General features: G+C 51.7%; 1 protein-coding gene across 1 annotated transcript; it reads right to left on the bottom strand.

Annotated features, from left to right (window-relative positions):
• Positions 1–2768: 2768 nt before the first annotated feature.
• LOC120640883 (arogenate dehydratase/prephenate dehydratase 6, chloroplastic-like) lies at positions 2769–4999 on the bottom strand. Its single transcript, XM_039916807.1, has one exon. It carries the CDS (start codon positions 4246–4248, stop codon positions 3007–3009), a length of 1242 nt encoding a protein of 413 aa, XP_039772741.1. The 5' UTR covers positions 4249–4999; the 3' UTR covers positions 2769–3006.
• Positions 5000–13720: the final 8721 nt, after the last annotated feature.

The raw sequence follows: 13720 nt of genomic DNA, 5'->3' as shown, positions 1-13720 counted from the left end.
AGTACTACTGCACGACCTACATGACGGTGGCTTGAATACTACCGCACGACCTACATGACGGGGGGAGCGGATGATGACCTCTTCATTATCCAATACCTCCCACTCTACCTCGCCAACAGCGCACGAACCTAGATTGAGCACCTGCCAGAAGGTTGCATCGACTGCTGGAGTAATTTCGATCATGTGTTCATCAGTAACTTCCAAGGTAGAGGAACTGCCAGTAGAAGCCTGGCCAGACTCTCCGTGAGCACATCCGCCGCTTCTCCAAGCAGTGCAACGACCTCCCGACGTAGAGGATGCCTACATCATCGTGCCTTCATATATTAGGGACGACCAACGAATCGCTCGTCCACGAGCTCACGCGCAACAGGCCGCGCTCCTCCGCGCCACTGGCATCCGGACTTCCAACAGCCCCTGAATCCCTGATGTGTAGTTTTTCCTCTCGTCTGAATCTGTAGCAATATCCAACTTGTGATGTACGTACGAGATGATGTCTTGTCGTCTTGCATGCCTCGTCAACAATAGGGGGCGTGTTTGTTGCATGCCACAACCGGCCAAGCCAACCCGTGGGGCGTCAATATCACTGGTTGAATGCTTAACCTTTGAAGTGCAGTTGGGATTCAGTCATGCCCTTTTCTGTTGATCTAGACGGAGAAAAGCATACTAAAAGTCTAATAGGATGGTCTATTTGCCTATTTGAACTGCTGGCCTCACCACCTACCAAAATGTTTGGTACTTCCCTCCGTTTGGAAATACTTGTCACCAATGATCACTTTTTTGTTTGGAAATACTTGTCACCCAACAGCCTGCAGTATAAAATTTCCAATTTTGCCCTTGTGTGTGGGGTCCAATAGCCATCTGAAAGCGCCAAGTGCAAGCCTTTTAGACTAATCTAGAACTTGCTTACGTGTACATATAAGGTGACAAGGGGCATTTTAGTCATTTTAGAAAGAACCAAATAAGTGCATTGGTTGTTGAGCCTTGGTCAAAAGTGACAAGTATTTCCAAACGGAGGGAAGTACATCAAATAGGCCGGAAGCTTGGTCTTGCTCAGCACAGGCTTGCAGGGTAAGAATGGGGCACAATCGGCCCCCATTTGGGAGGACTTCTCCAGGGGCAGAGCCAGAGCGAGAGTAGGTGGAGCTTGGCTTCACCAGCTCCACTAAAGCATCTCAAAAAAGAGTTTTGGCTCTCACAAAACTCACATCCTGGAGCTGCCGGTGGAGCACCCCGTTCGGTGCGGGGTGCGGCTCCTGCAGGAGCTACCGGCAGAGCCAGAGTTGGAGCCGCAACAAACAAGCCCTCAACCGGTTCATAGGAGGCTGCTGCTGAAGAATGGGAAGAGAAATGTTATGATCTTGATAAACTGAGAAGTGTGGAAACTCACGAGAATTGCATCTGGCAGCTTCAATTTCAAACTGATGTAGAAAAGAAGACGAGCAGATTCAGGTTGAAAAACTTCCAGATATCTCACTTTCACCGGGTTCGTGTTGAATGTAATTAAGCACGACTTTTCTGAGGTTGCGTGCTGCCATACGCCTTTGCAACAATATGTTGTAGGCATTGTTCACGCACACGTGCGTTTAGCCTATGTACATACTGCGTAAACGCTACACAGTGGTTCAGTCATGTCCACCCCGTTTAATGACTGTTTAATCCACTTAAATGGCCACTTAGACTGAATAATAGCTAAATGGTAGACAACCGACTATTTAGCGTTTATCATTTAGACTAACACTGACCATAAGCATCTGTGATTTTGTCAAAAAACATGCCTAGAGGTTATTTTTACCCGTAGAGTGGAGATGCACTGTGAGCAGTTTGTCCCCGAGTCCCAAACTAGGGTTCACGGCGGCGACAATCAATTTACAAGTGCAGCCGCCTATGGACATGAAAATTGATGCACCCAGTCATCATACTGCAAATGAAAACCGTATTGTTTAGCGAATCATCAGCACGCCAATAAACTCTCGGTTGGCACGCATTAGGTGGGGGCCCTAACAACGGTCGCCCGCTGCTGGATCTCAGCATCATCGATGGTAACTCTTCTATTTGGAATGTACAGTGATTGATTCGTGCCCCTGCTGGTACCTTCTCTTCTGCCGGGAGCTGCACCTATCCAATGGTGCTCGCTTCTGTTGTCCAGTCCCGGGACAGCCTGTGGCTGCTGTTGGGCTGCGTCGTGGGCGGCTGTGGCGTGGCGTAGGTGCGACGTCGCTGCGCTGGGGTCCGGCCTCCTCTGGCTGGTTCAGCGAATTGTTTGCGCCTCGCTCGTCAATGTCTGCATCACAAACATGTGGGGAATGAGGCTACTTGGCTACTTGCTCTGATAAATTATTGTACTATTTGTAAACGAGGCGGGGGTGATTCGCCCCCCTTTCTTTGAAAACGGAGCCGCCGACGCGCATGCCCTCTCTGACCGCACCAACGTATTTTTCACCTCCTTTTCGTGTCCATTTCGATCCGCTTTGAGGAAAAATGGGCGCGGCATGACGCACAGACAGACAGCGCGTGGACTGGATGCGGCCGATTGGCCGAGAACGTGCAGCCCAGCAGCCAGATCTGGAGTTGTATGTCCCAAAGGTTGCCAGGGTAGGAAAGGGGAAGAATATGCTAGTGTCACTTGCCACCTACTACTCCCCGTTTGGGAGATTTCACCTGCATTCCCTTAGCCTGAAGGTTTTTCCTTTGATTAGACTGCAGGTTTCGCGTTGCGCATTGCACAGCTAGTCATAGAAGAATACGCTCAGGGTTTCAGACACAGGAGAGGCATGAACATGAGTTTCGCCTATCTGACAGGTACTTGTATTCACCGCTATCGAGATGAACTTGGAACAATTACACGTATTACCACGATAGATAAATAAATAAAGGTAAAAAAATCAAAATTAATTGCTCCCGGGCAGCGCAGCGGCGAGGGACGATCGAGTAGGACGACATGACCAGAAACCAACGTCCCTACTCGCTCGACGGCTTCTCCTCCTCGGGGGGCTGCAGGAGCAGTAATCAGGACGACGGCGAGGTATCGGAGGAGGAGCCGGCGGTCATGGGGGTCATGTCCATGGGGTAGCTCCCGAGCACCCGGAGGAAGGAGGTGTACTCCTGGACCTCGGCCAGCGCGTTCTGCGCGCGGGGCTCGGCCATGGACGCCTGGAAGTCGATGTAGAACATGTACTCGAAGTGCTTGGCGGTGCCGACGTTGGCGTCGTCGACGAGGCGGATGGGCCGGTGGCGGTGCGGGCGGCTCTCGATCTTGGTGAGCGAGATGTCCCGGAACGCGAAGGCCGAGAGCACCTTGAAGAGGACGGAGGTGCCCTCCTTGTCGTGCGCGAAGACGATGCTGGTCTTGAAGGGGCGGTCGGTGCGCGGCACGATGGGCTCCCTGGCCAGCATCACGAAGCGGGTGACGTTGCCGGAGTCGTCCTGGATGCCGTCGGCGAGCACCTCCATCCCGTACAGCTCGGCGGCGCGGGAGGAGGCGATGGCGGCCGTGTCGCGGAGGCCGTTGGCGGCCACGTGCTCGGCGGCGCCGGCGGTGTCGTCGAAGGCCTCGCGCACGACGTTGAGGCCCATGGCGGTGAGCGTGTGCTCGCACTGCGCCAGCGCCTGCGGGTGGCTGACGACGCGGGTGAGGCACTCCTTGCGCACCCCCGGGAGCGCCAGCAGGCAGTGGTGCACGGGGAGCTGCACCTCGCCGACGATGTGGAGCCGGTGCCGGAGCAGCAGGTCGTAGTTGCGGTGGATGCTGCCGCCCAGCGAGTTCTCCACGGGGAGCACGGCGCGGTCGGCGATCCAGAGCTCCACGGCCTGGAACGCCACCTCGAACTGGTCGCAGGGGATGGCGTCGCTGCCCGGGTACGCCTTGCCGGCCGCCTTCTCGCTGTACGCGCCGGGCACGCCCTGGTACGCCACGCGCAGCTGCGACCCGTGCATCGGCGCCGGGGACAGGTCCGCGATACGCAGCGGCTGCGGCAGGTTCTTCTTGACGCCGCCGTCGATGCTGCTCACGGGGACCAGATCCAGCACCGCCCCGTGCTGCGGCGGCGCGGGCGCGGGCGCGACGTGGCCGTTGACCGTGTGCGCGCCGAGCGCGGCCACCTTGCTGGACAGCACCGCGCAGCTGCTCTGCCACTCGGCCCGGCCGCCCACCACCGCGCCCTGCAACGAGCACCGGACCACGCCGCCGCCCCTCCCCGCGAGCCTCGGATTCTGCCCGACCGGCGCCCTGATCATACTCGCCGCAGCCATTGCCGCACCAATCTGCTCTGCTGTCAGCTCGGCTCAGGTAGCTACCTCCCTCTCCGCGCTCTGCTTTCGTGCTCTGCTCAGGTAAACTGGATGGGTAGTTGAAGCTTCGGAGCGTGAAGCTGAGGAGGTCAGGGGCGGGTGTGCCGCGATATATAGGTGGCGCCGGCGATCGGTGATCTGGGTTGGTCTGAGGCTCGGAGGCGGAGCGTGAGGCAGGGGTTGGTGGGGATGCGTCGAGGCGGGGGTTGGTTGGGTCAGCGTCCAAAAATATTTCCATCTCCGGCACGCCACCGCAGCAGCCAACTAACCCCGGCTCGCCCTCGCCGTGGAACGAGACGGAACGTGCAGTGCATTCCCCCTCCCCCTCGCGCGCGTCCTGCGCCCGCTTCCCCCGTTTCGCCGTCGCTTCCCAGAACGACCGCGGGGCTCTGCCCGTACACTCCAGGAAAATGTGTGGAAAAATGCTCGAGACTCTGCGGTAATGTCACTGCAGGGTGGAAGCCAAGCGTCCCAATTCATTTTAGAGGACAGCACAGTTGCAAATTGAGCCAAGGGAAGTGATAATCAGCAGAAAAAAAAAGGTTGGGCAACGTCTGGATTCAAATTCTGAATAGCCAAGGCACGCACGGTTGGTAATCTAAGCCACTGAATTGTGGATTGTGATATCTGCAATCTAGTCCTTCAAAAAAAAAGAGAGATTTGCAATGTACAATTTTGGACTCAGGTTTTTGTACATCAATTAATAACTCTCTAATTCTGAATTTGAGTTTTATACTAGATACCAAATTTGAAAAGGGGATTGAAAAATGTAAGAACTCAACGTTCTTTGTTACGGAATTACAGGGATGCTAAACGATACACATCTCGAAATTATGATTCCTTCACTCTATGCCTTCGCTAAATGCATAGTTTCATTCCACTGTTTTATTTAAGTTTTAATGATCAAATGTGTCATGTAACCAATAGAAGTTGATGAATATGTATAAATGAGACTCAAATTCTCTTAATGGAGTTTCATCTTAGTTTTATGGCTTTTGGTAACCGTGCACACTAAGTTTTATCACCATAAAACTCTATTATTTTCTTTCTTCTTACATGTCATGTCATCACCATGTCATGACACTTGCATTAAGAATGGCCTTAGGAGGCTATAGAGACCTAGTAGAGCCTAATAAGCCTGTACGAACGGGCAATGCTGACCTGCACATCAGCTTAATTAACAAGTGTTCGTACAAGCTTGGCGAAATTGATGATGAAAATGCTGGGAAATATTTGTCTCAATTGTCGAGGTCAAAAGAGAGCAAAATAGGTTAGCTAGCACCACTTTGCACACCATGCTCGCGAAGTCGCGATCTGTTCGGCTGTTGGCTAGCAAGAGCTCCAAGTCGTATCCAGCATGCTGACGCTGTGGAAGTACTAATGCTCATGCACTGTTAAGGCACTAATGTTACCTGCTAAGGGTGTGTTTAGTTCATTTTGCAAAAACTTGTAAAGATGTAAACAAGGCATTTGAAGTATTAAATAAAGTCTATTTGCAAAACTTTTTGCATAGATGAGTTGTAAATCGCGAGACGAATCTAATGATGCTAATTAATTCATATTTAATCAATAATCAGCGGATGGTTACTGTAGCATCACTATTGCAAATTATGGATTAAGTAGGCTCATTAGATTCGTCTCGCGATTTACAGTCCATCCATGTAAAAAGTTTTGTAAATAGACTTCATTTAGTGCTTCAAATTAGTAAGATTTTATTTCACTTTAATGCGTTTACGATTTTTTTTGCAAGAAAATCGGTTGCCACGGTCGATCTCGCCGCCCGATATTTCCCCCAGACTACTGTAGAAGTTTCAGGACAGTTTTGGGGTCCGCGGCGGTTCTCACAAGTCACATCACGTGGCTCCCAACATCAATCGCTATACCTTCCGCTGCGCCCACATAAGCCAGACCGGACACGAACACCGTTGGCCGGATTTGTGCCGGCCCAGTCCTTGCTTTGGGCTGTGTACAGAGGAGGTGAAAAGGGGAGAAAAAGCGACATCAGTCACTGTAGCACACTGTAGTATTTTTCGTTTGTTTGTGGTAAATATTGTTCTACCATGACCTAACTAGGCTTAAAAGATTCGTCTCGCAACGTACATCAAAACTATGCAATTAGTTTTTTTATTTAACTATATTTAGTACTCCATGTATGAATTATTTGCTATATTTAATGTTTCGATGTGACAGGAGATGTGATGATGTGATAGAAAATTTGGAAATTTGGTGGGAACTAAACACACCCTTTGAGAGGTACGCCTCCATCGTTGTCAGCCTGCTGCTGCCACTCCAGCAGCGTCCTGCGTTTTTGGGGCCTGTGGCCATGGAAGAACAGCGGTGTCGTGGACATGGATTCAAGGCAGCGCGTTGCGCGCGCGGTGCGAACGCGCCAGACCGATCTGAGGGACGAGCAGTGCGGACAGGAGGACCGACCAGAGAGGCAGGCGAAGACCCGACCGCCGGCGACCCCGACTCCCCGAGCTGCCGAGGTCTCCGCCAACCTGCTAATGGTCTGAGAACCGCCCCATACCCACACCAAATTAATTTCTTTTTCTTCTCACCAATCAACCACACCGAACCAAACTGCATATGTAAAAAACTGAACCAAACCAAAACGACGATCTTTTTCAACCAAAATTAAACTGAACTGTAAATATTAACTTGTTTTAACTGAATACAACATCTACCAACCCATTACTACAGTTTTACCTCCTCTACTGCTGTACGTGATGCTGGTTGCTGCTCCTCGGTACGCACATTTTTCAATAACCTGGGGGATCCACTCCTCTACGGGACCCAGCTACAGCCCCATCGCGTCCCTCAACCATCGACGTGTCGGCACTACTTGCAGGACCCACCACAGCATGGCTCGGCCGCGACGGCACGTGGTGGTAGCACGACTTGAGGTCTGCGCGAGGACGTGACTTTCAACTCACTAAAGTCCAGACCAAACCAGATTTCCTAACAAACCAAACTATTTAGAAAATTAACTCATTTCCTCAAACTAATAGCATACCAGGTGAAATCCAAACTGTTGAAACTGATTTCACCCCGGACCATTAGCAGGTTGAGGTCTCCGCGCGGGGACAGCGACGACGACGAGGAAAACTGCGCAGAAGCCATAGCGTGCGCGCGCCGCCCGCGTAGGACGTTTGAGCCGCAGCCCGAAAGATCTAGATAGGCGGCACGCCAGATCTAGATAGGCGGCACGCCGGCATCATCCGGCGTCGTCCGGGCCGGGAGCTGGCCGCGCGGTCCTGCCTGCGCGCGCGCGCGTCTGGTCTGGTGGTGTCCGTGGCGAGACGTGGCGCGCGCTCGCGCGGAAGGAACGCCCTGACCGACCGGACCCGGCCGGCGTGGACCCAAGCTAGGCCCTGCCCCAGCTTGCTAAACTACCCCGCCGGCCCGCTCGCTCGAGCGCGCGTGGCGTGGCGTGGCGTGGCGGTTCCCTTTCCCTTCCGCCGCCGCCGTCCCAGCCACAGAGTACGACGACGCGCGGCCCCTTCATCATGGAGTAATGTACGAGTCGCCCGTCCTCGACGTCGGGGTCCTTGATGAATTTCCTCTGCACTCCACCGAAAAGCGGGTGGGCGAGACCGCCGGAGAGGCAGGCGACGCGACCTCACTCAGGTATAGTCAGGTCTCCTACAGATGTGTTTTTTTTTGGAAAAAAGAAGTCTCCTACAGCTACAGGTGTTGGCTCGTTTGTGGCTGCCGGCCTTGGTCGGTCTAGGTTTTTTTGTTTTTTTTAATCTTGGTCGGTCTAGTTAGTGTGGTTAGGACGTGTTTTTTTTAGACCTGGTTAGGACGTGTTTTAAGAAACCATTGTATAACACAACTAGTGCTCCTCCCGTACGTCCATATAAACAATACCTGTCTTCTTCGGGAACTCTCGTCACCACCTAGTGGTTTGTCATAGCGTTTTTTTTTAAAAAAAAAAGTGATTTATCATTGGTGTTAGGAGAGACTTCCTCCGTCCAAAATAAAAACAAGTTGGTCCCAAAATAAATGGATATGTAGGCTGGCAAGCACTGCCATCTTTGAGATACAAGGATTAGGATCATGCGAAAACCGTATTTGCACTGGTGCTTCGCAATAATGAAATTTGTATGGTCAGTGGCTGACCCTCTTTGTTGTTTATTTTTTTTCAGGAGCTTACAGTATTAGGAATACCGACTAATAACACCGACCCGCGTGCCAGAGAGAACACATGCTTAGCAGACATACATATAAAAAAAATGGGATGGCGGCTTCGCAGTCGTGTTTTGCACATTATTTTTGCATGATGATGATGAAGCCCGTGAATTCAAGCATGCGCGCACGTGGGGGCTGTTATTAGGCTATTACTAGGATAAAAAGAAAATATCCAGCTTTCACCCTCGACCTATAATAACATTAGATTTTCAATCTTCAACTACGAAATCGGATGATAAGGGTCATCCAAGTGTTGAAATCGGACAGGTTTGGCCATTAAGGTGGTTTCAAAAATAATTTTGTATTATCTACAAACTACAAAACCTGTGGCTACTTTAGTTGCGGCGCGTTCATCTCTGCTCTCGAGCCAGGAGAGGCGGAGAGGAAGGAAAATGGTGGAAGCTGGGTCCCTGCCGGCGGGGGCGAGTGATCGGCGAGGCCTACGCGCATCCGAGGGTTGTGCGGCCCGCAACCCCTGCCCTCCTCTTAGGCGCTAGACGGGGATTGTGACATGACCTGGTCACACGTCGCAGGGCTCAGATGGCTTGGAGGGTTAAAAAAACAATCAATTTCCAATGGTTGGGGGTAAAATGGATGGCTCACGTCGCTCGATCGGACGGCTGATAAGTGAGGAGGTACCTAGAGGTATCCAAAAGAGAGGTACCTAGTATGCACCTGGTGCATATTAAATGGTGGGCCAGTATGCACCAGGTACCTCCTTTTCTTGTGGGGCCCGTGCGAAAAATAATAAGAGGGGTAATTGCCATTCCGGAATTAATTTTTTGTATCAGGGTAAAGTAGTCAATCTATATTGACTGGGATAATGTTTTGGTAGTATATTTTTGATTGAATGTTTGATCTAATATAGTTCCAGCCCACTAAGGTTGATCCCTAGGCCGGCCCTAGGGTTCTGGCAGTTGATCCATAGGTCGGCCCTAGGGTTCGTGGCGGACCTAGGGTTCCTGCCATCGAAGAGGGCGCCGTCCGGTGAGGGGGGTTGCGGCCATGGCGTCGTCAATCTCGCGCTCGTCACGGTGGTCCACGTCATCGTCCAGAGGAAGAGGAGGCGGGGGCATGGAGAGGTTCACGGCGCCGGTGCCGGTGCCGTACCGAGTAGGTCCGTATGACTACTCCCCGGCGGTGAAGTGCCCCTGCAATAGGAAGGCACCGTGCTGGACATCATGGAGCGAAGATAACCCCGGCTGGAGGTACTACAGATGTCCTTCAGGATTGGTAAGCCTTTCTTTTTGTTTTCCCCTTGGTTTTGATCTGCTATGCGATTGATTTTCTGATTTGTTGTGCAATTTGAGTGTAGAAGCCCGAGGATTGCGGCTATTATGTGTGGATTGAACGTCAGGCCACCCAGTATGAGCGGATTTTGTTGTGTGATCTTCGATGCTGTTTGGCGGTTGAGGAAGGAGAAAGCAGAGGAGGAGCAGGTTCAGAGGGTTCAGGAGGAAAATGGAGAGCTTAGGCAGATGATAGTGCAACTAGAAAAGGAGAAGAATGAATTGAAGAACAAGATGGAAGTAAAGGAGCAACTGGAGATCAAGGAGAACAACTACTTCAGTTGTTTTAGTAGGTGCATTGTAGTTTTTGTTTTGTTAGGACTATTGTTTGTTCTGATGTATTCGACAATGTGACTTGTTCTGTTAGAGCATGGGGTTTTGTGGTTCTTTTGTGTTAGTGGTAGATCTTTTGGTGTAACTGTTGGCTCAGCTTGCTGCTATTTCAAAGCGAAAAGAACTGGTTTGCAAATTGCAGTGGAAAACATCGGTTCATAGCATCAAATATGTACAGCAAAAGGTAGATGTCCTCATCATGCATGCAGACTTCTTTCTAGAATTCACGGTGCCATGCTAGATCATGACTCGTTGCATAGGTGACACTGGTGAGACCAACAGATAGACCCACAGGTCCTTGTTGCTGTGCTTGTTGCTGCATTCCCAGAATTTATGGTTACCCGTGGTAGTGCATCATGATAGCTCTCACCGGTGAGACCATTGAGATCACCTGACAAATAATGAGTAATCGTCTGTCGAACATGTCCGGTCATCACCGGACGGATTTGTGCATGGTAATAACAGTTGCAACCGCATATCCGCCAAGTCCATGAAATTGTCTGTCCCATATTGGATGGTTTCATCCAATCACAAGATGGTGGAAGAACTAGACTTGTAACATAACTTACTTCTGAAGACCAAGCTTCCTGATTTTCTAAACTTGGTATGCAATAATAAGCAAACTGCTTCGGTGGCTAGATGGCTTGTAATGTTGGGGAAATGTCATGAACGGCAAAACTCACTGTATCCGTACGTAGTATGAAAATACTTTCATCTCTAGTGATTCAGGGAAATGATCTAATGCAACTCTTACTTTGCATCGCTTGCTGTGCTTGTTGTTGCATTCCTTGAATTCATGGTGCCACCACAGTGGATCATGATAGACTACACCGGAGAGACCGTTGCTATGAACGGCAAATGACTCAGGTATGTCCGGTGAAGAACTATCCGGTGAGAACGTCTGGTGATCACCGATCAAAACTGTGTGTGGTAAAAACAGTTGGAACCGCATATCGGCCAAGTCCATAAAATTGTCTGGCCCTTATTGAATGGTGTGTTGGAACAACTCGACTTATAACATAACATGTTCTGAAGACCAAGCTGCCTGTTTTTCTGAACTTATTTGTGTGCAACAAAAAACAAACTCCTTCGGTGGCTAGGTAGCTTGTGATGTTTGGGACATGTCATGAGCAGCAAAACTCACTTATAGCCATAGTATGCGAATACTTTAACCAACAGTGCTTAATGGAAACGCTCTAATGCCAGTGTTACTTTGCATCAGCTGCTGTGCTTATTGTTGCATTCCTAAAATTCATGGTGTCATCGCAGTGGATCATGATAGCCTGCACCGGCGAGACCGTTTATGTCACCGGATAGAGACTCAGATATGTCCGGTGACTCCCTGTCCGGTCAGAATGTCCGGTGGTCATTGGTCGAAATTGTGCGTGGTAAAAAAATAGTTGGAACCGCATATCTGCCAAGTCCATAAAATTGTCTGGCCCTTATTGAATGGTGAGGTGGAACAACTAGACATGTAACATAACTTAGTTCTGTAGACCAAGCTGCCTGTTTTTCTAAACTTATTTGTGTGTAATAATAAGGAAAATACTTTGGTGCCTAGGTGGCGTTTGGAGCACCAAAACTCACTTATAGCCATAGTATGCGAAAACTTTAATATCCAGTCCTTAACGGGAAAACCTATAATGCAAGTCTTACTTTGCATCGGCCCTATGCTTGTTGATGCAATCCTAGAATTCATGGTGCCATCGCAGTGGATCATGATAGCTTGCACCGGAGAGACCGCTAGGATCACCAGATAGAGACTCAGGTCTGTTTGGTGACTCAAAGTCTGGTGATCATTTCCGGTAATCACCGGTCGATTGTGTGAATGATATAAACAATGGCAACCACATATCCGCTAAGTCCATGAAAATGATCTGGGCCGATGGTGGAAAAACTAGACTGACAATGAAACTTAGTTCTGAAGAGCAAATTGTAACAGAATAAACAAAACATGAGGCGCTAACACAAAAGTAGGCACAAAAGCTCAGTCTGTAACATAACAAGTCACATTGTCGAGTACTTGAGGACAAACAACAGTCATAACAAAGAAAAACCACGGTTGGAGTTGCTCTTCTGCTTCAGCTCAAGATGCGACCGCCTGCACAACGAGGAAGCTATATCCTAATTATCAGCCCCGAGCCAGCGGAAGGTGTCATCGCAGAGGCTCCTGATCCTGCATTCCTCGCTACAGAAGTAGGACCATTCAAGACATCCTTCGTGGCCGGCGGGCGCGCCGCATCAGCCCTGGACCCATCCCTAGCGCGGGGATGCGCACTGGTGAACGTCGGTGCGAGGCACTGGGCCAGGCACGGGGGCCGGCTGATGAAAGTCGGGCCACACGTACATCTAGAGCGTGTCGTAGGCATGCACGCTTGGACGCGAAACCCCACGGCCGCTATAGACGGCGAGCGCCTGGTCGTAATGCGCCACCTCCGCCAGGAGCTGCTTGGCCTGTACGTCGGCCTCGGTTCCACTGTTTGCTTGCAACAGGATCATGGCGAGCATGTACACCGCCGGTTTACGGCCGCCGCGTGCAGCCTGTTCTAGGTCGTCCAGCGGCGCATGCAGAGCCCTGCCGTGCTGTCGGAAGAACACCCTCATCCCCTGGATGAAGCGCGCCTCCAGGTTGCCCGCAGCATAGGTGTTCGCGATCAGTCGCTCGCGAGTCTCTGCGTCGTCCGTCTGCTGCAGCGCCCGGCTCAGGTTGAGGCTGCGGCGAACTAGGGCCACGCCGCACACCCTGTCTTGCACGAGCGCGCATGCCCCCCCAGGAGGCGACATAGATCCGCCATGGGAGAGCTGGATGATGCTGCGACGCGGGCGGCCACCTCGATGAGCATCTCTTCTGGAAGCACGGGGAGGGATCTCGTACGCGCCATAGGCCCCCCGGCGACGAGAGTGGGTTGTCGATGACAATGGTGGCAGAAAGAGGGTGAGGGTGGGATGGAGAAGGCGAACAGGCGTAGTCCGAACGGTTTGGAAACTGTCGTCGTCGAGGGCCGCCCCACTAATTGCCCAATAACGCGACTAGAACAGGCGTGGTTAGCCGCAATCAGAACCGTCGTCTAACGCCGTGACAGTTTAGTTCCGGACGCGTCCTTCAGCACCGTCGTGTAACGCCGTGACGGTTCAGTTCCGGACGCGTCCTTTGCGATTCCTGAGGCGCGTTTGCCTAGTCGCTCGACAATTAAGAGGTGTCCTCTCCACCCATCGAAAGACTCTCTCTCACACACATGGCTGGCCCTCACCCTCGCCCTCGCTTTCGCTCTTGGTCCCGCTCCCGCTCCCGCTCTCTTGAACCGGTTGCTACTTCGGTTCCTGCAGTGCCTCCGTCAACCTCAATGGCTGCGCCGTCGCCAACGGATCCAACATCCACCATGGCTGCCCCGTCCCCGACGCCTCCGTCAACCTCCACGGCTGCCCGGTTGCCGACGCCTGCACCACCATCCTCCCTGGCGTTCGTCGATCCACCGTCTCCTGCTCCTGCATGGTGCGCGAGCGAAGATGCCTGCAAGGACGCCGAAGGAGGAGGCGATGGACGACGTCGTCGCCTGGAGGACATCCGCGGAGATTGTAGCAACAATGATTGGCCGCCGGCGCCGAAGGCCATGCCG

The sequence above is a fragment of the Panicum virgatum genome, chromosome 7K, assembly GCF_016808335.1.
Source record: "Panicum virgatum strain AP13 chromosome 7K, P.virgatum_v5, whole genome shotgun sequence".
NCBI classification, from domain to species: domain Eukaryota; kingdom Viridiplantae; phylum Streptophyta; class Magnoliopsida; order Poales; family Poaceae; genus Panicum; species Panicum virgatum.
Note: the sequence above shows the minus strand (reverse complement) of the source record. Positions and strands in the feature narration are given on the sequence as shown.

Coding starts and splice junctions, on each gene's coding strand:
- LOC120640883 (XM_039916807.1), bottom strand. CDS start 4,248: ATGGCTGCGGCGAGTATGATCAGGGCGCCGGTCGGGCAGAATCCGAGG.